Source organism: Anopheles moucheti, chromosome 3 (assembly GCF_943734755.1).
Source record: "Anopheles moucheti chromosome 3, idAnoMoucSN_F20_07, whole genome shotgun sequence".
Taxonomy (NCBI): Eukaryota; Metazoa; Arthropoda; class Insecta; order Diptera; family Culicidae; genus Anopheles; species Anopheles moucheti.
In genome coordinates, this window is record NC_069141.1 from 90,395,992 (window position 1) to 90,419,954 (window position 23,963).

The window sequence follows — 23,963 nt, forward strand, 5'->3', positions numbered from 1 at the left end:
GCCTCCCACATCCCAAACAAAAGGTAACATCAAAACGAAATATGAAATTGCATACAAACAAGCCGTTTTCAGATTTGCGCTAACAAGAGAGCATCCAAAACAAGAGGTAACATTAATTCCCCTCCAGGGCGCACACAGCTGTTCCACTCGCGCAAGGTATCATTGAGCGCGATACGAAATCCCATACAAATCAGCTGTTTTCAGATTTCCGATACCAAGAGAACATGTTTTTCAAGAGATGACATCTTCAGCGTGGCATAAATTTGCCTATCCGTATTGCATCGCATACCATCAAACCCGTGAAGCGATCGCTAGGGTAAACTAGGCGTGGCATAAATTTCCCCTTCCGTATTGCATTGCATACCATCAAACCCGTGAGAGCGATCGCTAGGGTAAGGAAGGTGGATGAAACGGCATCCTCGCCCAAACTTTCCATCGGCTGCTGCGAAATTCTATACAAAACCGGCTGTTTTCAGATTTGCGACACCAAGAGAGCATCCAAATCAAGAGGTTACATGTTGTCCCTGCTGCGTGCATATAGCTGAGCCGCTCTCGCGTGTTATCATTGCGCGTGAGAGAGGAGTTTCCCCTACGTTGGATATTTTTGCAGGGTTTTTGGGGTCTTTTTTGACATGTTCAGCGTGATGTTGTTTGACTCGTTTGGTATCTCATATAATTGACTCGTTCAGAAAGTTATCTTTGGCAGCAAAAACATTTAACGGTCAGCCGAAAGCTCTACTGAACTTGTCTACGCATATTTTAGCTTAGCTTAGCTGTTCCCGACCAAAACAACACCGAGTACGGCTTGTGAATACAGACGACACCAACCCTGCATCGCTTTAAGGGGAAAATCCCCTCTCTCATTCGCGCGGTAGTGAGCTCGGCTTTAGCATCGACAGCTGATCTCGCTCACACCATGCGAGCGATTCGATCGCCATGTTTGGCTTTGGGTAGCGTGTATGAGATCTGTATCCACATTTTACTCAGGCGAGTGGAACTGTGTGGTCTTCGGTACGATCGTCTTGTGAGGTTTTGTGTTGCGTGTGTGTGGACAACACCCACGCTTTGCTCCCGCGAGTAGTGCTGTTTGCCGTACGGTACGTTCCCCCTGTGTAGCTATGTGTAGCGTGTGTATGGACAACTGAGGGAATCAACAGCGGATTTGTTTTGGTTTTAGTTTGAGTAAGAATTGTTGCGCTTTAATTATCACAAAGTTTGTTAAAAAGTAACGTTTATTTCATATAACAAAATTACTTTGTTGTAAAGGCAAGAGTGTAATAAAAAAACGAACAAACAAACAAATGAAACCAAACTGAAAATACTAACAGCAATGCAAATTAATTATTGTCTTTCGACTCTTAAATTCGCGATTTTCGTTTCGCAACAAGTACCATCCGAAAGTATTTCTATTGATAAAACAATACGTAAGGATAATTATTTGGGTGTATTATTTAATAAACGTGGTTAATTTTGAACATTGCATACCATCAAACCCGTGAGAGCTATCGCTAGTGTAAACTAGGCGTGGCATAAATTTCCCCATCCTTATTGCATTGCATACCATCAAACCCGTGAGAGCGATCGCTAGGGTAAGGAAGGTGGATGAAACGGCATCCTCGCCCAAACTTTCCATCGGCTGCTGCGAAATTCCATACAAAACCGGCCGTTTTCAGATTTGCGACACCAAGAGAGCATCCAAATCAAGAGGTTACATTAATTCCCCTCCAGGGCGCACACAGCTGTTCCGCTCTCGCATGGTATCATTGAGCGCGATACGAAATTCCATACAAACGAACCGTTTTCAGATTTGCGCTACCAAGAGAGCATCCAAAACAAGAGATAACATTAATTCCCCTCCAGCGCGCACACAGCTGTTCCGCTCTCGCAGCATAACACATTTTACTTTCTCTTTTGTCAGGTGTGTCAAACACATTGATAGGTTGGAAATATTTTATTATCTTATTTTATTTCTTAAATTGCCAAACATTAGAAAGGAACACGGAAAACAGGTGGGTCGATGTTATGTTCTTTCGCGGAAAATACTTACTTATATCAATTTATAGCTTTACGGCGCTCAGAAAATAAGTTTACAATGCTGTCATCATGTCTTCAAGGGGTAAAGGAATCTCCGCTAATTCCAATGTACTTCTTCCTTAAATACGGGACTTTAACAACCAAAACGTTTTTGAAGCTGTTCCAACTAAACCTAGGGAGATGTCAACGAATGCAAAGAAAAGATTGGTGTATTAATAAAATAAAATGATCGATTTTTGTTGATAAAATTTTGTATTTTTATGTTATATGTAACACACAAAACAGAACTAAACATTGATAAGTACCTGTACTTCATCGTCTTCTTCGTGTAACAACCTATTAGATCATGCCTGGTTGTTCTAGCTTACTAGACTTGTTTTACCACATAACGTCGTGAACTGTTAGGCGCATGAACTATCTTAACGGCGTTTTTGAGGAAGAATGTACACTCAGAGCTGACACTAACTCTATAGCGCTCCCTTTAATCCAAAGCCCCTAGCCTAGCTCACAGATAGCTCTTATGAACTACTTCTATGTGTTCGCCTACTATGTACATCATTGATTGTACCTATTATTCAGCTGAAACAGAAAATTGGTATAATATTAGTATGGGGAAAACTGTTGAACCACGTTGCCTTATTTGATACCTCTCGCGAGTGGAGGGAATGATACCGAAAATCTTCTTCCAGTAGTCACGGCATGATGAGTTTTCTATGGGTAACCTGAAAATTTTTTGTACAATGTTCTAAAGCTGCTTATCATCATTTGCTTTTGTAAAAGCTATTCAACGGCGTAGCCACAATCAGTCTACTGTTGATTATTTTGATAAAAGGAAAAGAAAAAGTATGGAAATCTTTTAAATTTGCTTAATGTTTCAATCATGAAGGGAAACAAATTTCTTACATGCAGTTAATTCAGATGAGTATGGCTGATAATTCTTCAGGATATGGAATGGAAGTCAGTCTGAATATTCGCTTTGAATATTGTCCTCTTATTTTGCTTCACTGGGATCTACACTGGGACTAAATACTACACTACTGTAAAACTACACTGGGATTGAATAGATGAATGATTGAAAGAAGAAACATTTACGCTCTTTGTGACCTTAGCAACCTTCACCACGTCTACTATAGCTCCATATCAATAAGCATAAAAAGGTTATGATTTAAATTAGAATATCAATAAATAAAAATTTAGAATTACTTGAATCGGCGCCTTTCAGCAACCACAAAAATCACAAATTTAAAATACCCCGAACAACATCATCTGAGCCATTGCAGTTGTCGTATGATTCGAAGGTAACAACGTGCCGCTTCAATTTGGCGTACAGGACGCCATGTGATCTTTCAACTTATTCTTGTGCCGGAACTGCTTGCCACAGATCGCACACGGATGCAGCTGGATCGGTTTCATACACACGTTTGTCAAGTGTATCTTCAGGTTGCGATAGTTCTTGAACTTCTTTCCACATGTCTCACAGTCGACAGCTTGCTGTTCGTTATGCATGTGTTTGATATGCTGCCGGAGAATGTATTTATCGCCCATCACCTGGCCACAGATTGGACAAGGCACGGACGTGGCGATGCGTAAGCTTTTGTCGTGTTCCTGCATGTGTTTATGCAAACGGAACCGAATCTTGAACGTCTTCGGACAGTGCTCACACACAAACCGGGCCATATGCACCGATCGGCGATGATCTTCGATGGTATATCTCGTGAAGCTGCAAAAAAGAGAATATACACTTCATTTGCGCTCTTGGCACGCAACTGGATGCTACTCACGATTTCTGACATTGATCACACGTGATGTTCTTTTCCGCGTGCATCTTTTTCATATGCACCACGAGTCGTTTTTTGAATGGAAACTTGCTTCCACACAGATCGCAACTAAACTGGCGTTCTTCGTGTTTGTTCTGCATGTGCTCCTTCATGTTCTGAAACACCTCGCCGCACACCTCGCATCGATACTTCTCCGGATTCTGGTGCATGTCCATGTGCTGTACTAACGTCACCTTCGTGCGCATCTTCATCTCGCACACGGGGCACTGCACGAAGATCTTATAATGGCCGTGCAGCTCTTTCGTGTGCCGCAACAGTTCACCCCAGGTCGCGTACTCTATGAGTGGTTCGCCTACCATCATCCGCTTGTTGTCACATACCTCGCACACAATACGTCTGTAGAACTGCAGTATGTTCTTGTCCTCTTCCGGATCCGTCGGGAAGCGTCCACCAGCCTTTCGCTTTGCAAGACGCTCACCCGAAGACTGCTTCGAAACTTTATACTGCCGAGTTCGTCGTGTAGACTTTTCTCTTTTTCGCGTTCCTTCGTCCAGTATTTGAGACGACTCACTTTCGCTCTCCTCCGATTCTTCACTCTTTATATCGGCACTGGATAATACTTTATCTCCGGGACTGCTTCCCGCTAAACTGTATCCGTCATCATCAAACTCCTCGATATCGCACGGTTCTCCTTTTATCTCCAGGAACTCAGTATTGTACGTAGGACCGTTGCAAATCGTTGGTGAAGCAGAAGATGGTTTGGCAGCCACACTATCACTATCTCCATGGTTTGTTCCTTGTTTATGTGTCTCTTCGATGCTAACGTAGAAATTGTGAAACTCTTCCAGTTTCGACCAACAGATCTGGCAAACCCATTGGCAATTATCAGTGGCAATTACCTGCAACGGAAAAGAGAAAAATGAATTCAATTGAACGCACAAATATGTATTCATCCCAGAATCCTGTACCTCAAACCACAGATGTGTAGCGATAACTGTGTCAATTTTCTTCGATCTGTTCTCTTCCGCAAAAATGCTCAAATATTCAGACTCACTGACCGACAGGCACGTCCTACATTGTCTGGTAGCGGCCTCCATTGCGTGAATTGTCAGTACTTGCAACAATATTATACGAAATTACGCTAGATTGCAGCTCCTAAACAAACAAAAACACACAACACAATTGGAACTTTGGATTTGACAGCTGTATGACGTTATGAGAAATCCGCTCGCTCCATTATGATGGAACCATATGCGCGTCTTATGTCGACTCAGACATAAGGCGTTTCAATCGAAAATCGACGTGCCGTTGCACACGTCTACTTTTCGGTTTATATTTATTTTAGGATTTTTCTATACAATTTTACAAGTGCAGTGGAATCCACTGGCATCATGACTAGTGATATTGCATTCGGTTAGTTTATCCCTTTCCTGCACGTTTGGTTTCTAGACACTACAGACAAACCCTTGCAGCTCAGAAGTTTCCGCAGTTGCAGTGAATATCACCGCAGGAACTCTGTTCTCGTTTCGTATCCTAGCGGTGCATATTTCTTCCCAATTGCACATGGAACGCTACACACTGTTCTTGTACAACGTAACAACTTCTAAGATAAATCCGAATTGAGGGGCATTTTTTAAGTTAATTTGCAATTATTTCTCTTCTGTTTATTTTATCACTAAATAAGGTGTACGTTTACGACTGAATAAACTCACGCTCTTTCACGGTTTGGAGAAATAAATGTCACTAAATTATAATCTGAGCTGTATACTAGCGTAAGTTATCATTATCAATATGCAATACAGCCCGGCCGTTCTACAATAAAAGGGTATACAATTACTATTGTCCTATGCTAAATATTGTAGAAATTGGAAACTCTAACATAAATGTAAACTCTAAACATCGCTTTTGGTGGTCATTTGAAGGAAAAAGCTCCCAAAATGCACTTCGAATAATGTTTTACATTACCTTGAACTTAAAATTTATGTTAGTTCAGTCAATTTAAACCGTACACCTTCTTTGCGCTGCTGCTGCATTTCCAGCCACTGCTCATAGTGTACATTCTTCCGATGATAGTACAAGTGCGTATCCTGGCGAAAAGTCTCTGGACAAAACGAACACTTGTACACCGGTTTGCCAGTGTGCGTGGACATGTGTTCTTTTAGTTTATTCTTCCGCCGGAACTCCTTACCGCAGATGGTGCAGGGAAACAATCGGGTCGGTTCCATGCACACATTTGTCATGTGCACCGAAAGATTGCGTTTGCACTTGAACGTTTTCCCGCAGGTAGTACAGCTCACCGACGGTTGTACGGTGTGCATTAGCTTGATGTGCCTGGTTAGAATGTACTTGTCCCTCATCACCTGCCCACATATTGTGCACGGCACGGAGGTAGAATTCCGAAGGCTTTCATCGTGCTCCTCCATGTGCTGTAGTAAACGGAAACGACTGTTGAACGTCTTCGGACAGTGTTCGCACACAAATCGCGCCGAATGAACAGATCGTTTGTGATCTTCGATCGTGTATTTGGTGAAACTGCAAATAGAAAAGAAAACACAAATTACACACTGCAACAGGAAATGGAACCAAGCGCGGATACTCACGGTTTTTGACACTGGTCGCAAATGATATCCTTCTCGACGTGCATCTTCTTCATGTGCACTGTTAACCGTTTCTTGAACGGAAATTTTTTCCCACACATATCGCAACAGAACTGCCTTTCCTGGTGTTTATTCTGTAAATGTTCCTTCATGTTTTGGTGTATCTCATTACACAGCACACAACGATACTTTTCCGGATTTTCGTGACAATCCTTGTGCTGTATGAGGGTTTGCTTCGTTCGCAACTTCAAATCACACAACGGACATTTCACGTACACTTTGTCGTGCCTATGGACCTCCTTGGTGTGTCGCAGTAGAGCGCGCCATGTACCGAAATCGATTTGTGGCTCGCCAACGATCATTCGCTTAATATCACACTCTTCACAGACTATCCGTTTATAGAAGCTTATCAAACTTTCATCCTCCTCCTTCTGGGCGATTGATTTGTTTTGCTTTGCCTCTTCATCGATAGGGAGTTTTTTCGATTTCTTTCTCAGTTTAATATCATCAGCAGATGAAGAGTCTGACTGATTGCCCTGGAGAGCCTCCTCGTCCGATGTCGGAGCAGTAGGATCGATTTCAATCAATTCTTCACATTTTACAAAAGCACATTGCAATGGTTTTTCATCATCCTGGTCATTGGTATCGCACAGTTCCAGTGGTTCTACCTTCACTTCGAAGAATTCGGTGTTGTACTTCGGTTCCAAGCTTCCGGAGGCTACATCATCGTCATCCTTATCTTTCAGTGCCCGGGAGTATTGTTGTCGGGCGATTTCAACGTCACAGTAATATTTGTGAAATTCTTGCAAAGCATCCCAGCATTTAATACACACCCAGCTATTGTTCGCTGATTGTTCTACCTGCAATATAAAGGATGGTTAACGAGACGCCATTGCTTTATTAGGAATGGTTTAATACTTTACATTGGGCCCTTCCGGTAGTGTACTCACCTCAAGCGACAGATGTTTCGCTATAATTTCTACAATATGTTTATTTGCATCGGTGAATACGTCCTTATATTTGCATCCTGCCGTTGAGAAACAAACTTCGCATTTCGTTGCCATGGTAATAGCATGGATTTTATATGATGTTTTTCACTATTTAGCTACTCTCTTGCGATCAGAAGCGATCTCCTTACAACCGCGAAAACTCACGTATTGGCCACAGTCAGAGTGCAGAAGTAGATGAAGGTTCCTCCAGATAATCTCATTTAAAAATCGAGACGATTGAGTTACTTACTTATCCGGCGCTAATGATAGCATTTTGAACAAAACCGTGAAACAATTACCATTGTTTATTATTGTGCGATAAATTATTTGCAAAAGGCAAGAAACGATTGACGTTTGGAAGCTGTGGCTCCGATGTGGTTGAGCCATCAGGTACGTCGAAACAGGGAGGTGGAATAATAATATAAAGAAACGACTATGTTCAAATTTCAATTATTTTACACATGTAAAAACGATAAAGATGTATTGAATAGAAAGAACACCACTAAAGAGCGGATGATTTTTTATCCTCAACAATGTAGACCCCACCTGATCGTGATCTTTCTTACTTATATTGAATGTTTAGTTATAAAAATAAAACAGTAATATGTTAAAAAATAACAAATCTTCTTTTGCACGATTGTTTAGACCGTTCATTGTTGAGACAATTTTCAAAACAATGCATATACTTCAAATTTAAATAAAATCACTCGAATAGAACTACAGACATTATCAGCAATCATTAATGAATTTATCGGCAGCTAATAACAACCGCATGATAGTTTACAAACATGCAACAAATAATACCATTAGTTTCACTAAATTACGCTACATTCTCACTTAAAATTCACACAAAATTATAATGCAACATTTTTAATATCGTTGTGCTAACACTTGTTTTCAACCACCCTGTAGTCATCCGGTTAAATATCACCTCTTGATTTGGATGGACTCTTGTTACATGAAACGTAGCTTTGGTGCAATTTTTGTACGTGTGATTCTGAAACTCCTCGTCGGCTGATGCGTAAACGAGCCGATTTTCGATTTCTGACACCAAGAGAGCATCCAAAACAAGAGGTAACATCAATTCCCCTCCAGTGTGCACACAGCTGTTCAGCTCTCGCATGTCATCATTGAGCGTGAGAGCAGATCTTCCAATACATTGGCTATCATTATCGCATACCAACAAACTCATGAGAACGATCGCTAGTGCAAGTGAGATAGATGACACGCCAGCTATTCTGTACCATTTGTGGAGAAACACACTACCCACACCGTCAACATATGTAATTCTTTCTATTTTAATGTTTTAAGACACCGAATACGTAAAATTTTATTGTATAATCGATCGTACTACCAACGAATGACTGGGCGCGCCAACAAAGCACGATATGGGAGGCATAAATCGAATATTATGCCTGCAATACGCAAACGCTATTAGAATTAGGCTTACGGTGCATTCGACTTATTATTGTCGAGGGTCGAGTGTGTGACCAGCCGTACACGTCGACCGTCGTTCACATGGCCGGCATGTCCGTGACACGGTTAACCTTAAACCGAACGCCCTCCTTGCGTTTTCGTTGCATCTCCAGCCACTGTTCGTAGTGGTTCTGCTTCCGGTGCGTGTACAGCTGCGTCTCGAAGCTGAACGTTTTCGGACAGTACGGACACTGATACAGCGCACTCTTCGTGTGTGTTGTCATATGCTCCTTTAGCTTAATCTTCTTCTTAAACTGCTTCTCACAAATCGGACACGGGAAGAACCGTTCGGTGCATACGTTCGCGAGATGTGCGTTAAGATTGTGCTTCGATTTAAACACTTTCCCGCACGATACACAACTAACGGGCGGATGTTCCGTGTGCATTCGCTTGATGTGCGACTGCAGTGTGTACTTATCCCGCAATACAACGCCACACTTGTCGCATGTGGCGGCCATTGACTTGCGCAACCCCTCCACGTGTTCTTCCATGTGTTGCTCGAGCGAGAATCTCGACTTGAACGTGCGTGGACAGTGTTCGCAAATAAATTTCGACTCATGAACTGCTCGTTTATGGTCGTCTATGGTGTATTTACTGAAGCTGCAACAGAAAAGAAAATAAATACTAAAGAAACATAGAACACCAAACCCAAACCAGACAGTTTGAGGCCAACCCACCTTTTCTGACACTGGTCGCAGACGACATCCTTCGTGGTGTGCATCTTCTTCACATGTGCCGTAAGTCGGGCTTTAAATGGGAACCGCTTGCCACACTCCTCGCAGCAGTACGTTCGCTCCTGGTGCTTGTTTTTCATGTGCTCCGCAATGTTTTGGTGCACCTCCTGGCACACCACACACCGGAACCGATCCGGATGCAAATGCATATCCCGGTGTTCGAGCAACTTCGCCCGGTAGCGTAATCGCTTGTCACACATCGGACACTTGATGCTGGTTGCTATCACCTGATCGTGTGCCTTCCGCATGTGTTTATTTAGCTCCCGCAAATTACCATACTCGATCGATGCTTCTCCGGCCAGCATTCGTTCCACATCGCACACTTCGCATACCAACCGTTTGTAGAATTCCAGTATCTCACTGTCCACCTTGGGGTCCTTTTTGGCTGCCTTACGGACGCTTCTGTTGGTTTTCGGTGTATACGAATCTTCACTTTCATCAGATGATGGAGGAGCGGAATTGGTGCTGTCATTCATGCGATTCTGTTCATCATCGTTTGCCTCCATGGATTGCTCCGGCAAAAGCTTGTCACAGTCGCTATCCGGAAGCGGCTCCTTTTCCTCTTTAACCATCAGATATTTATCGTCCTCAACCAGTGGTTCATGTTTAATTTCTACAAACTCCATCCCGAGCACATCATCCACTTCAACAGGATCTTCCGCCCGGTCAGAAGGATCGATTTTAAGAGGCTTGTGTAAGTGATGATGATGCTGCTCGTTAACCATCCTATAGAATTCATCGAACTCTTCCAACCGATCCCAGCAATACCGACAGACACGCGTCAGAGTGATTTTAATGTCCAGATGCTGTGCAACAATGGCTAAGACATTTTTGCCTTCGAATATAGGATCCGATTTGGCGAAACAAGCACTTTCCTTCCGAAGACAGACATCACACTGCTGTTCCAAAGGAACACCTTTGCCTCGGACTTTGACAGCTTTTCCGGCTTTCTCTAACGCCATGATGGAAGTTGTAGGGCGTTACTGTTCGAGCACGGCTTAAAATTCACTATGAAATTAAAATTAACTGTTCTATCGTCTACATTTAGCGCTGGCTCGAAAATACGCCACCAAAACAATACTCCCTGCTCAAGTTTTTCTTCTTCTTCTGTTACATTGGCGGATGCAGTGTTTGTTTTGGTTGAGAAATGTCAACTGTCAGATTGAAGTGGCGATGGGCTCTGAACGAAAGAACGAATGCATTTCAAATCTTTTGTAATTCGTACGCATCTTCTTCTACAATATCTGCAAAACAGTTCCTTTAAAAGCGTTATAATCGCGTTGAAAGATGTTCTGCACAACAAATGCCAATTTAGGAATATCCATCTTTTTCTACTACGATCTACTATTTGTACTACTAGCACCTTTAAATAGATGGTCGAGTTAAAGCTCTGTGCGCGGCAATGGATTAACAACCATTTTTGAAAAGATTCTCGTACTACCTACGCAAAATTTACAACTATGGGAAATTGTTTCTCCCTCATCGTCACTTCCCATTGCCTGTTCCCATACTCGGTCGATAAATGTCAGCGTGCTCACTCGGCGCTGGCAACACGTGGGTGTGAGCACGGAAAATGCAATTTCAAATTCATTACAGCGCTTATGCCGAAAATAGAATCTGGATGGCTTTCGGTCCAGCACACGTTTTCTGTGGAGAGCAATTAATACATGCAAAAGACAGACACACACACTGTCTAAAGATATTTTAGTCATCGTAAGATCAGAAAAATGTTCTGCTGCACTCGGAGTTGCGCTTTTGACCATCGTTAGTGTAATGGCAGTTATTTATTACATTTCCAGATGGGGGTTTTTCATGCTTAAATCAATGCTTATTCAAATAAATGATTCGTGGAAACAACATACCGAATCGTAGCGCTAATCAAACACCGCTTCGGGGGCGCACCTAAACAACGGACATTGATACTGGGCTTCTGTTCACACCGTGCGCAGCAGCCTCTTCTTATATTCTAGCTTTTGTTGACCACCTACAACACCACGAACACGTGTGCCACGTATGCTCTGCCAGGTCGTCAAGTATGCACAATCACGAGTAGCAAAAACGTCTGCGTTACATCGGATTCTGGTTACCTCTCAAAACATGCACCAAGAAGTCCTGATTGGATTGGATGCACGCTGGATGCCTTTCATTAACTCACTTTTCTCTTAAGAGCCACTCTGATGTGCATGTTAAACGTTGGCGGATTGTGTTCGTGTTTATTTTCATCACATTGTCATAATTCGAGTCAAAAGGATGTGGATGTGTGGTGCCAGCATTTATTGAGACGCAATTGTCCCCGAAAAGGATCGTCCACAATATCATGTACTTCTTGTACTCTTCGTATCGTGTCTCTGTACAAAATTTACCAACAATTAGGTCTGTTACTTGTGTTCGGGAGCACAAAATCCGCCGTGCTTGGATCGTAACGCATGTGCCATGAAACAAGGAACTTCGCCCGTGTCTCATGACTTTCGATGCATAGAAATCGGGACGTCATTTTACACCGGATTTACATCCGGATTGTCATCCAAGGAAGTAGAACATAACTTCAAAAGATGGTGTAATATGAATTGATAAAATAAAACTGAGTCAGAGTCATGGGTTCAATGCGCTACCCCACATGCAGAACACTCTTTTTGGTCATTCCGACTATAGGTATTTCGTGTCCCACGTAGCCAACCGTTAGACATAGCAAAAGGCAGACCTAGCCATCACAAAGAGTGTAGAACCAATTTAATAAAGAAGTTAAGATGTTGGTCGAGCCAGAAATGAGAAATTATGTTTTGTGTACGTTTCACACTTGACGACCTAATTATATTATTGTTTACTTGTTGATCTTGCTGCTCTCCTTTAAATGTGCAGTGTATCTGTCCTTTGTTTGTTCAGATTTCATGTCCTCCTGGAGGACAGTACCGAGAATTCAGTGCATTCTGTCTGTATGTTGTTTTATGTTTTGCGTACTTCCCGCTTCTAGCAGCGCTTTCTCCCTTCGCTATATTAGATTTCTGTAGGCTTCTCCGTAGTGATTAATAACGGTCCGTTTTTGATCCTTCAGAGATTTCCAACATATAATTATCGTTTCCACAATTCACTGTTTTACTGTACCGTTTTGCTTCAATCGGCTTAGCTGCAGCATATCGTTCAGCCACAAAAAACGATAAAGGACTCTAAAAAGAATACCAACACGGACAAGGTCACCACAATGTGCGCCTGTACTTAAGGACAGCAAATTGGTATGGGGGATCGTATGAGCGTGAATAATCACGGTTGGTTGGTAGATGTTGTCTTGCGGTTGCGTTGCTCTCGCGCGGTTTATCCACCCTATTCGTAGTCACTGACACACAGATCATCGTCGGACATGCTGTCCCCGTCATTCACAACTCGGCCGGATGGGCGCAGTTGGCGCAGGCGACGTTTCTTACCATTTTGCCTAATACTATTGATTTTGTGTATTGCTTTGGTGTTATTTCTGATCTCACCCTCTTCATCGAACGTCTCGAGATTATCTGCCTGCTCGTCCGGCTGCATTGGATCGTCAGACGTTCCGTTCCAGTACGTGAGATCTTCCGCTTCCGCCAGTGCACCTTCGCGGTCCTCCTCTATCAGATGATCGACGTCGTGCGGATCAAAGTCCGGTGGCGCTTGCTTAACCATTGCCAGCTTCTCCACCGGGGTTCGTTTTTTACGAAATTCATAAACGAGCGGAAATATTTGTTCGATTGCCGCTTGTACAAAGGCCACACTTGCCGCTGGCGAATTTTATGTTAAAGTCCGGGAGAAATTGGAGAAAAAAATACATCAAATGACCGCCAAATTGTTTCAGCTAATTTTACACAACATGATTCGATAATTAACCGCTTGAACGATAAACACAACATTCCCAACCCAAACCCAACTTACCGGTCACGGTAATGCTTCCCGTTGAGAATATTTTCAGGGTTGCTTTCGGTGTCTGAAGCTTGTAGGTAACGCCTGGATGAAGTTCCGGTTCGTAGCTGGCGTCCTTTTTATATTTCTCCGAGAAGTTGACAATCATGATGCCGAATGGCATACTGCAGGTGCCGAGTACGTTCACGATACGAAAGTTCCTAAATCTAACATTAAATCCTAACTTCTGAAGGCAGCGTGAGTAGCGTCGTGCCGCTATTTTTGCCTGCAACATAAAATCCAAAATAATCAACGATTAGTGTAAGGAACGTTAGAAGCAAGTGTAAGTCGCACGTACCTGATGCTCTGACGTAGCACCGGTGCAAGTGATTTTCCCAGACGACCAAATCGATGCGGTCGTGTACGGGCGGCGCAATTTCATTGTTACCATCCCGTTCTCTCTCCGGAACTCCACATTATTCCCCTGGCGGGCGATATCATGTAGATTCAGATGACAGCGTACGCTAAACGAGCACACAACGTTGTTGATCACGATGTCGATCTCCGGCTGCTCCTCTTGAGGCTCATTGTCCGGGTTCGATTCTTTGGTTTCCAGCGACACCTCGGTAGCGCCCGTCGGTTCCGTATCGGTGGGAGTGTCCGTCGTGGTCACACTGGTGGTGGAGGTGGAGGTGATGGTAGTGGTGTTGGTGGTATTGGCCACGATGCTGCTGCCGCTGCTGGTGTCGGTATCGATTTTGGTTGTGTTGAGAACCACTGGCTTCTTTGCTACAACGCCGCCGTCGCCTGCTGGGGATGTATTCGATTTGACCGACAGCTGCTGCTGGAGATTGGTGGTCGTTGTCGTCGTCGCAAACATCAAAGAACTGTGATTGATCATTCCGCCTACGATGGACTGATGGTGGCCGGAAATCAAATTCACGGCACTAGTGCTGCCAACGGCAGATGTTACCACACCAGAAGTGCTAGACTGCTGCTGACTATTAGGATAATGCTGTTGCCGTATATAGACCCCCTTCACAACGTTCACCACATTGTTACTAGTCTTCGAATTTACATTTAGTATGTTTTTGCTTCCGAAGCTAATTCCGTTGCGCACGACGGTACTGGAACCGGTGATGTTGCTGTTGCTGCTCCTGCCACTGCTGCCGTTACCATTGGGTGCACCAGAGGTGCTAATGGCGTTACCGATGAAGGAGCTGTTACCCACCATTCGAGTTACGGAGTGTGGAGTTGCGACTTTCTCTGCACGTTACATTTAAGGCACACGCTGAATTTCGCAGGCTTGGCCGCTTAACACTTATAAGCTCATTCTGCGCGTACAGTCAGCGATTCGGGGTGGTCAATGAATTGGCACTCTATTTTTATCAAGTTCACATCGAGTCTAGGCACGGGTCGGCAGAAAAGTGTTCCCGTTCGGCCAATATCATACCTTTCCTGTCCGTCCACTGCACGGCGACAATGATGCACGCGTTGATACAGCTGTCACGCTACCGCTCAACTAGAAAATCACACTTAAAACACTGTTTTTCAACAATTTTTGCGGAACGAGGCGTCGAACTTTGTTGTCGATTTGTTGTTTATGATCAAAGACAATAGTTTTTCCCTTCCTTTTCTGTCTTTCGCCATTGGACAGAAAGCAACTGACATTTTTGACAGTGATTTGTGCACAGTCGTCGATCTAACGAACACCATAAGTTGTCGAAAAGTGTTTCTGATAAATCAAGTAGTTTTCTACTAAAAGCTTAAGTAAACGGAAGTGATTACTCAAAAGAAAATGCAATATCTTTTGCATTGGCATATATTTCGTATCTTTGGTAATGCACACAACCTTTGAATAAGAAATTGGGTGACATGCGGTACAAACGCTATTACAGTTAATATAAGATTTATTTTACCTGTTCTATAAAAGCCGTATTAATTTTTTTTGTTCGTAACGTAAGGATGATACTTAAAAAAATCAAATTCCAAATTTCCATTATGACAACCCACTGTGTCGATGTCGATATACTTTGGGCCGAACAAGCTTCCGAATAGTGGAATTGTTAGGCCCATCGAGGAAGTATGAAAGGAAGGAGGAATGAACGAGGAAGGGACCGTACGGATACCTGGCTCTCATTCATGGAAGCGGTCTCACACAACGGTTGCGCTTCCTCCATGGCACAGCTGTTTTAGGACGTGAATAGAAATGCGCTATGCAACATTTTTTTTATTTTATTTGATGCACGTTTTGTAGTACATCAATTGTAATTTTTGTTTTATTTATCAGAAGAACCGCATTTATAGAATCGGCGGATTTATGGAAAAGTCTGCGACCACTTTTAGACAACTAAATAATGATCTTGGGGCGGCGGTCCGGTGGTGTATTGATAACGACACACACGAAAGTACCGGTCCAAAATCCTATCCGGACCAATCCCTCGTACGCAGGACTGATCATCCAGCTACGGGTAAATAAAGTCAAAGCAAGCCAGAAATGGCAGGCCGAGACCTTTTGAGGTTGTCGTGCCGGCGAAGAAGAAAAAGAAATAATGATCTTGATGGCCGAGCACGACTACTGATAGGTCGGATATCACAGCTGAGGCAACTGGGAATGTGCGGCGGACGAAACAATACCAAGAATTATGATCTCTTCTGCGATCACAAACCTCTAAGCTAATAAATAATCCGGAGGAAAGCACTTCGACCTCTAGTCAAACATCTCCAAACGCGGGGTTCTGAGGATTGTCATCCCGAATCCTTTTTCCTTTGCAAAAAAAAACCATCTCCCAAACACCCGAAAGAGCTAAGCCGCTAAAACAAAAAATATTTTATTTTATGTTCTTTTTCCCCTTTAGGAGCGGGACGAGTGATTCCAGCGTGCTTCACAAACACGCCTTCAAGTTTGATGCGCCTGGTAGTCTTTCTCTGCCCCCATCGGTTTGTGGTGTTTCAGTGAACAATCGAACCTCTGGCTGCAACTTCCTTCCCGGTCCACTTGTAATATGGTTGTAGTTCAATCCCTAAACGTACATACTATACTACATAATAATATTATTACGTTAATTCGCTCGCTTAATCGCATACTGGCGCCCTAACTCGCTTAGTCAGCACCGCGTGCGTGGATCGTCATGTGTTGTTTCAGCTTTGTCCGCTTCTTGAACTGCTTGCCACAGTGCGTACAGCCGAACTGCCGATTGGTGCACACGTTCGCAGTGTGCGTATTGAGACTGTGCTTCGATTTGAACGTTTTGCCACACATGCTGCATGTGGCCGGTGTTTGTTCGGCGTGCATTCGTTTCATATGGGCCTTTAGATTGTACTCGTCCTTCAGGACCGAGTTGCACAGCGAGCAGCTCACGGTGGCCGCAGAACCCGGCTGCTGCTCCCCGTTGTTGTGACCCTCCATGTGTCGTTCGAGTGAGACGCGCGTCTTGAACGTTTTCGGGCAGTTTTCGCAGATGAACACCGCACCACCGTGGACCGTCTTTTTGTGTTTTTCGATGCTAAACTTAGTAAATCTAAAAAGAAAAAGAAACGAATGCCGATTAGCTCGCTCGTCGTACCTGCGCACTGGTCGCTAAACATTCGCTACTTACGGTTTGTTACATTCCTCACAGATAATGTCCTTCTTCATATGAACCTTCGCCATGTGGGCGGTGAGTCTGTTCTTGAAAGGAAATCGCTTGCCACATTCTTCGCAGGCAAACTCCCACTCTTGGTGTTTGTTCTGCATGTGTTCCTCTAGGTTTTGGTGCACCTCCTGACACACGCCGCACCGGAACCGTTCCGGATTCTCGTGCATATCCTTATGCTCGACTAGCTTCACCCGCGAGCGAAACTTTTTCGCACACAGCTGACACTTGATCGTACCCGATTCCAGCCCGTGCACCGTCCGCATGTGCTGGTTCAGTTGCTTCAGTGACCTATACTCCTCTTCTGTCGCCTCTCCCTGACCGGTTCCCGTGACTCCCACCGTTTCTCCCTGACCGGGAGGCCCCTTATCCGGGTCGCAAATCTCGCATATAATTGGTTTGTAGAAATCGAATATTTCTCTATCTAGCGTTTGCTTCTGTTCTTCCGTCAGCTCGGGTCCTGGCTCTCCGCCGGGATTTCCCGATTTGCCAGAATCCTCCTCCAGCAGCGCGTTTGGCTGGTGCATGCGCTTGTGTTCGAGCAGTTTCGGTCGAGTGCGGATCTTCTTCTCACAGAGCGGACATTTCACCGTACCGGCCTGCTGTCCGTGCACCAATCGCATGTGGTGGTTGAGCTCCTTTACGGTCGCGTACAGTGTCCCGGCTCCGGCAGCACCGGTTGCGGTGTCACACAGTTCGCAACTGATGCGCTTGTAAAATTCCAATATTTCTTTGTCCATCTGTTCCGACTGCAGCTTCTCCACATCGTCCTCCGATGTCGTGTCTTGGCGCATGTGTACACTCTTGTGCTCCAGCAGCTTTACCCGGGTCCGAAACATTTTACCACACTGCGGACAGCAAACCCGTCCCGATTCTTCACCGTGCATCTGCTTCATGTGCTGGTTTAGCTCCTTCATCGTGCCGTGCTCGATCCGGTCCTCACAAATGTCACAAACGAGCTTGTAGAAGTCAATAATTTCCTCGTCCATCTCTTGGTTCTTCCGTTTCCGGCTCGGAGTGCCGCCGGCGGTGGGGACCGTTTGACGGATTCGGCTACTTTCCGGTTCCGTATCGTTAAGTGTTGCGTACGAAGCCATCCCTTGCTGTTCTCCCAAATCCTCGGTCATACCATTTCCACCAACAAGACCCCGTCTCGGCAGCATTCCGTTCGCTTCGGGGCGAATAGTGTACTCCGGAACGTCTTGCAATACGGGCCCACCTCCAGCTAGCGGGGGTGCTGGGTCCAATTTCAGCTCCCCATGATGACCGTTCTGGTTTACGCCCTGGGCCACCTCTTCAACCGGCACAGCATTACATCCTTCGGCGGGTTCCGGTTTCACCTGGAGCACCGCGGCCGCCGCCTGCCGTTCCTGGTGCACGTTTTGAACCATCAAGTAGAATCGATTGAACTCGTACACCGCGTTCCCACAGTCCCGACAGACGTAGTGTTTGCCCGTCTCCTGCGTAAACTGTAACCCGACATGCTTCCAGACCAGATACGGCATCTCCTGCGGGTCCTCCTCCCGAGGCATGAACATATCGAAGCAGATCTGCTCCGTTCGGAACGTGAGACATATTCCGCATTCCTTTTGATTGATGACATCGTAAACATCGATCGGTGGTGCTGGTGCTGCTGGTGCTGCTGCTGCATCCATCTCTCGGGCCGATTGTTGCGGATCGTTCCGGGATGTGGGGAAACACGGGGTGGGCGTAAAAGCTTTCCACACTCATACACAGGCACACACACACACACACACGGGGGAGGTGCACGCACGCACGCACACTTGCACACGCACTCACGCACGCACACAATTTTTCATCGCGAGCGCGGCCGCTGACGTTTACATTCTTTGCGTTTCTGTATATTTTCCGTGATTTGCAACTAGCTGCACGGCACGAATTTATCCCTTTCGGCTACTTCTTCGCTTTTGTTAGAATTTCGTGACACTTTTAACTCTTGTTGCTCAAAGGCAACCAAAGGTGGTGGTAGTGATATAGATGAGCGTCTTGACGTTTTGCCCTTTGACGTACGGAGTTTTGTTCCACGGAAGCGCCTTTGTTTACATTTTTCCGAAAACTGCCAAGCTCGATTGCAATCGCAGCACATCAGGACTAAGTATGTACTAACCTTGGCTAATGTCAGCGTGCGAAAATGCAAGAGCAGCGAACGAATTTCGAATTTCTTCAAAAAGTCTCCTTGGCAGACAGTCTCGCTTCCGAACAAAGTACATTGGAAGCATGGAACGTGCCTTGAGCGAAATTAGACAATTTGTGAAAATTGTCCAAGGGCAAACCCTTGGAGTTCGATTCAATTGTGTCGCAGAAAGGCATGTAGCCGGTGTAACGATCATTTGAGTGTATTTCAGAAAGGACGAGATTGTTAAGATATCATGCGCGTGGAATTCTTATTCGGAATTTGGAAGAGGTCCTACATGTTTCGCCTTCTCCATTGTCCTTCCACTCAATCGAGTCCAAACATCGTTAAGAAGGATCTTTCCCTTGAACGAAGTTAAGCTGGTTTTATCAGTTTTGAATGATAACCGGAACTTTTAGGTGAGTACCGGAACTATGGGAGAATGTGTTTTATTGTAACTTTACTACAACCCTTTCTCAACCAAAGAGCATCAACCAAATTTGGGTGATGCGGCGATGAAAGTGTTAATTACCCTTTGGTGAACAGCGGTAGCTCTGCCTGCAGTACGGTAAATTATGCGAAGGTCGCAATGTAATCATCGAATCTGTGTACTTCCGGAACTGTAGGAATTTTTCGTTTTATTTTTTCATTCCTACGCTACATGCCACCCTGTTTCGTAACACACTCTTCATCACCTCAGCTCTCACCATGCATTCTCCTTATGCCCTCGGCAATCCGTAGTTTCTCCATTGCCATTTCTCGGTACGCCTGTACAGAGAGGTTTAATTGCACCTTCTTTGTAGCATGTTCTTTAACAAATTGTTCGATTATGCTCAGGAATAGCTCATCTTGTTTCAGCTCATCGATCGATTTTTCGGGTGCATCAAAAAGGCTAGGCATTTGAGTTTCTAGTGCGATCTGCTTCACGCTCCCATCGATCGCGGTACCATGTAGCGTTGAGAAGAGCACGATCAGCTCTATTCCGTTCCGCAGGTAGTCCTGCTTGACCATGTCAAGTAGCAGATCGTCGATTAGTTTATGCCAAGCAAGAAAGAATGCAAACGGACCGAAGTGACGCGTTGAGCGCAATGCATCGAAGGATCGGTGTTCGTTGATGTGTTGGTAAACGTTGGCCGTGATTCGATGGTACTCTTTTTCGTATGGTTCAAACTGCACGCAGGCCCGATCCAGGATGAACTCGTACTTGCCCTCCTCGAGCAGCCGTTGCAGATATACGTGTTCGAACATTGGCGGCTGATGAATGGAGCGTCCATTAAGTGGAAAGTAGATCTGATTCAACCGTTTTCTCATCTCGTACGGAGCTTCCTGCAACGTTCCATCCGGATGGCGCACCACAATCGATCGCTGGCTGTTCTTCAAACCGTACGTAATGTCGGTAAAGACAAACTTCGACGTAGACAGCGCCTTCAACGCACCGTCTTTCGAAATGATTCTACAAATGTCTTTCTGTTCCTGCACGACTGGTGGCATCTGTAACATTGTTTGGGCATCTCCGATCGATTTAAGCAGCTCCTGGCGTAACTGTTCATCCGTCATGAAGCGATACTCGACCGTATTGTCTTTTACCGACCGTTTCCGGAAAACTTTGTCCAGCTCGAGACGTGTGATGGATTTCAATAGCTGTTGTACATCGTCCCTCATGAACGCAGGTGCCGGATCCTTATCTGATGAGTAGCAAAATCAGGTCAATTCAGATGTAAACCACAGTTACCAAACCAACATACCGTAAATAAGGAACGATTCATTGTCGGGCTGGGCGGCGCCGGAGCAAAACAAGCGGTACATGGTAGGCTTCGTCTGGAGAGCCGTACTTCTTTGCCTTGCCATACTACCTATCAGCCGAAGTTCTTTCCACATTTTCCACATGTTAAAGCTGTAAATGTGCCGAAAGTATTGTATAATTTGTAGCACGTTTGTTTGGAATCGGCAAATTTACACAGAAAAAAACATTACCGAACGAAACGTCAAACAGTGTGTTTTTCTTCCCCATCATAGAGCACAGTGGTTGGTCTGACGAAATGAAATATTGTTATTTTGCACATTCAATTGCCATATTGAACTTCATACGCATGATATAGCCTTATTTAGGGTCTTCCACTTATTATTAAACTGAACTGAAAATTAAAATCATACGAAATCGGTTAGTTTTTACACGATTAATGTTCGAGGCGTCCCACACTGACTTCGCGCAGCTGTACATATCACGCGATTTGTACTGTCCAAAAGCTACAAGACGCACAGTGTGGTAACCGACCGACTAGCAGCATGTTTGACCGATGATGAGCGCAGAGAAAATTTCGCTCCCTTCATCCATTGCACCCCTCAGCTAAATCGCATACATTTCGCGACTTTAGGGTTAATCCGCGCTTCTTCAGACGGCTCTAGTGCGAAAAGTGTTCAAGAGGTGCGCATTTTTGCGTCAATTACTTCGCCCGCGGAAGGTCAACACACAGCCACAGGGGTGAGTGTACGTATGAGCGCGTCGTACTCAGTTCAGAATGATAGGCGAATTTAAACAGCGAAACTTGTTTAACTTTAATACTTAACTGACTGATTAGTGATTGTAAAGATTGTTATTTGATAGCACTACCAAAGCACGACAATATCAACATGTCCCAGTCGAAGTTGAAGCAGGTGTTCAGCTACCAATCGTGGGTACATGCGGTATCCGGATCAGCGGTAAGAAAGCGAGCAAGTTTCGTGCACCAGCGACAGTGCAATTAACAAGTTTTTCCTCATTCCAGGGTAGCGTGATTGCGATGTCGGCCTTCTATCCACTGGACACCGTACGCAGTCGTTTACAATGTAAGTCAATACACTCGACCGAAGTAAGTTTTTCTTCTGTTGGCATTACGTAAATTAGCGTTTTCCGTGCGAATTGCGTGCAGCCACAGCTATAGGCGTAGGTACATATCGGCGAGAGGCAAAGGTCAACTTATTGGAAGTTCCCTTTATCGACCAGTTAATGTTACTTATCTTTCAACGTATAGTCTTAGTAGAAAAGAGATGATAAGCCACCCAAATCCTAACGTTTAAATCTGATTGAATCCATTCACGGCTCTTCCGTCCCGAATACCCTTGTCCGATGCACAAATATTAAGGGCTATTGATAGACCGAAAGGCATCCCTAATCCCTGGGACAGTACAGCTAAAATTATCTTTCACGTGTTAATTTGCAGTGGAAGAACCGGAACGACGCAAGGCTCTTAGTACATGGCGAATTCTTCGTAATTTGATCGATGAGGAAGGTTTCGAAACGCTCTACCGTGGGCTGGTTCCGGTGCTGGAGAGCCTATGCATCTCCAACTTTGTCTACTTCTACACCTTCCATAGTCTGAAGGCGCTTCGTGGCGGAGGCCAATCCGCGCTTGGTGATCTGTTGCTCGGTTCACTGGCCGGTGTGGTCAACGTGCTGACGACAACTCCCTGTTGGGTTGTTAACACCCGACTAAAGATGAAAGGACTCGGTCAGCAAGCCAAACGCAATGGTTCTGGTGGCACCGATGTACAGTACGACGGATTGCTCGATGGTCTGCAGTACATCGCCCGGACGGAGGGTGTCCGCGGGCTGTGGGCTGGTGCTGTACCTTCTCTTATGCTCGTCATTAATCCCGCCATCCAGTTTATGGTGTACGAAGCACTTAAACGTCGACTTACAGCAGGCGGAACATCGAGGACGCCGTCCGCAATCACGTTCTTCAGTATAGGTGCGATCGCGAAAATGATTGCCACAGTACTGACGTACCCTTTGCAACTTGTGCAGACAAAGTTACGACATGGCAACACCGACCGAAATTTAAATGTACCCCCCGATGTAGACACGGTACAGATGCTACTAATCATCCTAAAACGACAGGGTGTAGCTGGGCTGTTCCGAGGGCTGGAAGCAAAACTGCTGCAAACGGTTCTGACAGCAGCACTAATGTTTATGGCATACGAAAAGATTGCACGATTTGTCACGTCCTTGCTGCTATCGAAAGGCGGGGTCACTGCGGTTCGACATTGATAACCATCGAGAAGTGCCGTCGTCCGGTGGTTACCAATATTTTCCAAAGGCTTTATTCAACTCTGTCTCTCTTTCTCGGTATGTCCCTCTTTTCGTGTGACTATTTGCTTGCTTTAGGATAGAAGGATTAGGGTTCACTAGCGTTCCATTAACCCACCCTGTCTAGTCTGTGACGAACAAAGTGTTTTATCATTCATTTTCCATTTCGAGCATACTCTGTCCATTGATCCTGTGATGATCGTCCTTTATCGACATTCCTCTTCATGACTATTATTTAAATATCGTTTTGTTTTGTGGTTGCATTTAATGATACAGCGGGTCATTTGCGTGGACTTTTTCACATTAATTGCGTTTCGGGTAAGCTTTAATTGGGTTCCAAATACGAAGGGTTGATAAGGATATGCTAATTTACGGTAGTCTTCTGTTTTGACTACACTTAAGTTATCGCCTGTGCGGCAAAATAAGTAGATTATTGCCAAAAATAGGACGTGGAATAAAGGTTGAAGGAATGGAAAATAAAAGTTAATTAAACCGAACACGACGGATTTTTAGTAAGGATTATTACATACGAAACTCACGAGCGTCCGCCGTAAAGGCTGTAGGGGATTTCGGCGGTAAAACCTTTTTATCTACCGGCTATGAGGTGTGAGGGACAATAGACACGACGATACAAGGGTCGCCCTCGCCAGCAACGA

General features: G+C 44.7%; 6 protein-coding genes across 9 annotated transcripts; 1 reads left to right on the forward strand and 5 right to left on the reverse strand.

Moving 5' to 3' along the window:
- Positions 1-2,357: 2,357 nt before the first annotated feature.
- LOC128303120 (transcription factor grauzone-like) lies at positions 2,358-4,909 on the reverse strand. The gene is made up of 3 exons (XM_053039978.1): positions 4,781-4,909; positions 3,816-4,711; positions 2,358-3,754 (listed from the first exon to the last, which is right to left on the reverse strand). The coding sequence occupies exons 1-3, from the start codon at positions 4,907-4,909 to the stop codon at positions 3,349-3,351; spliced, it is 1,431 nt and encodes a 476-aa protein (XP_052895938.1). The 3' UTR covers positions 2,358-3,348.
- Positions 4,910-5,504: 595 nt separating this feature from the next.
- LOC128305357 (gastrula zinc finger protein XlCGF57.1-like) lies at positions 5,505-7,699 on the reverse strand. The gene is made up of 3 exons (XM_053042754.1): positions 7,360-7,699; positions 6,413-7,269; positions 5,505-6,344 (listed from the first exon to the last, which is right to left on the reverse strand). The coding sequence occupies exons 1-3, from the start codon at positions 7,471-7,473 to the stop codon at positions 5,792-5,794; spliced, it is 1,524 nt and encodes a 507-aa protein (XP_052898714.1). The 5' UTR covers positions 7,474-7,699; the 3' UTR covers positions 5,505-5,791.
- Positions 7,700-8,716: 1,017 nt separating this feature from the next.
- On the reverse strand, positions 8,717-19,114 carry LOC128303121 (uncharacterized). The gene is made up of 8 exons (XM_053039979.1): positions 17,072-19,114; positions 16,585-16,993; positions 15,631-15,659; positions 13,831-14,692; positions 13,506-13,758; positions 13,085-13,354; positions 9,552-10,560; positions 8,717-9,474 (listed from the first exon to the last, which is right to left on the reverse strand). Exons 1-8 carry the CDS (start codon positions 18,760-18,762, stop codon positions 8,913-8,915), a joined length of 5,085 nt encoding a protein of 1,694 aa, XP_052895939.1. The 5' UTR covers positions 18,763-19,114; the 3' UTR covers positions 8,717-8,912.
- Positions 11,362-15,058, reverse strand: LOC128305356 (TATA-box-binding protein-like). The gene is made up of 3 exons (XM_053042753.1): positions 13,831-15,058; positions 13,506-13,758; positions 11,362-13,354 (listed from the first exon to the last, which is right to left on the reverse strand). Exons 1-3 carry the CDS (start codon positions 14,704-14,706, stop codon positions 12,927-12,929), a joined length of 1,557 nt encoding a protein of 518 aa, XP_052898713.1. The 5' UTR covers positions 14,707-15,058; the 3' UTR covers positions 11,362-12,926.
- A 559-nt stretch (positions 19,115-19,673) lies between the features above and the next one.
- On the reverse strand, positions 19,674-21,174 carry LOC128303591 (28S ribosomal protein S22, mitochondrial). The gene is made up of 2 exons (XM_053040586.1): positions 20,987-21,174; positions 19,674-20,926 (listed from the first exon to the last, which is right to left on the reverse strand). The coding sequence occupies exons 1-2, from the start codon at positions 21,126-21,128 to the stop codon at positions 19,938-19,940; spliced, it is 1,131 nt and encodes a 376-aa protein (XP_052896546.1). The 5' UTR covers positions 21,129-21,174; the 3' UTR covers positions 19,674-19,937.
- Positions 21,175-21,517: 343 nt separating this feature from the next.
- LOC128302213 (peroxisomal membrane protein PMP34) lies at positions 21,518-23,796 on the forward strand. Of its 4 annotated transcripts, none has more exons than XM_053038978.1 (4): positions 21,518-21,723; positions 21,821-21,941; positions 22,007-22,067; positions 22,442-23,796. In XM_053038978.1, exons 2-4 carry the CDS (start codon positions 21,873-21,875, stop codon positions 23,266-23,268), a joined length of 957 nt encoding a protein of 318 aa, XP_052894938.1. In that variant the 5' UTR covers positions 21,518-21,723; positions 21,821-21,872; the 3' UTR covers positions 23,269-23,796. The 4 variants fall into 4 exon arrangements, with proteins under 4 accessions (XP_052894938.1, XP_052894941.1, XP_052894940.1 ...); XM_053038981.1 differs by having other exon boundaries at positions 21,832-21,941; XM_053038980.1 differs by having other exon boundaries at positions 21,847-21,941.
- Positions 23,797-23,963: the final 167 nt, after the last annotated feature.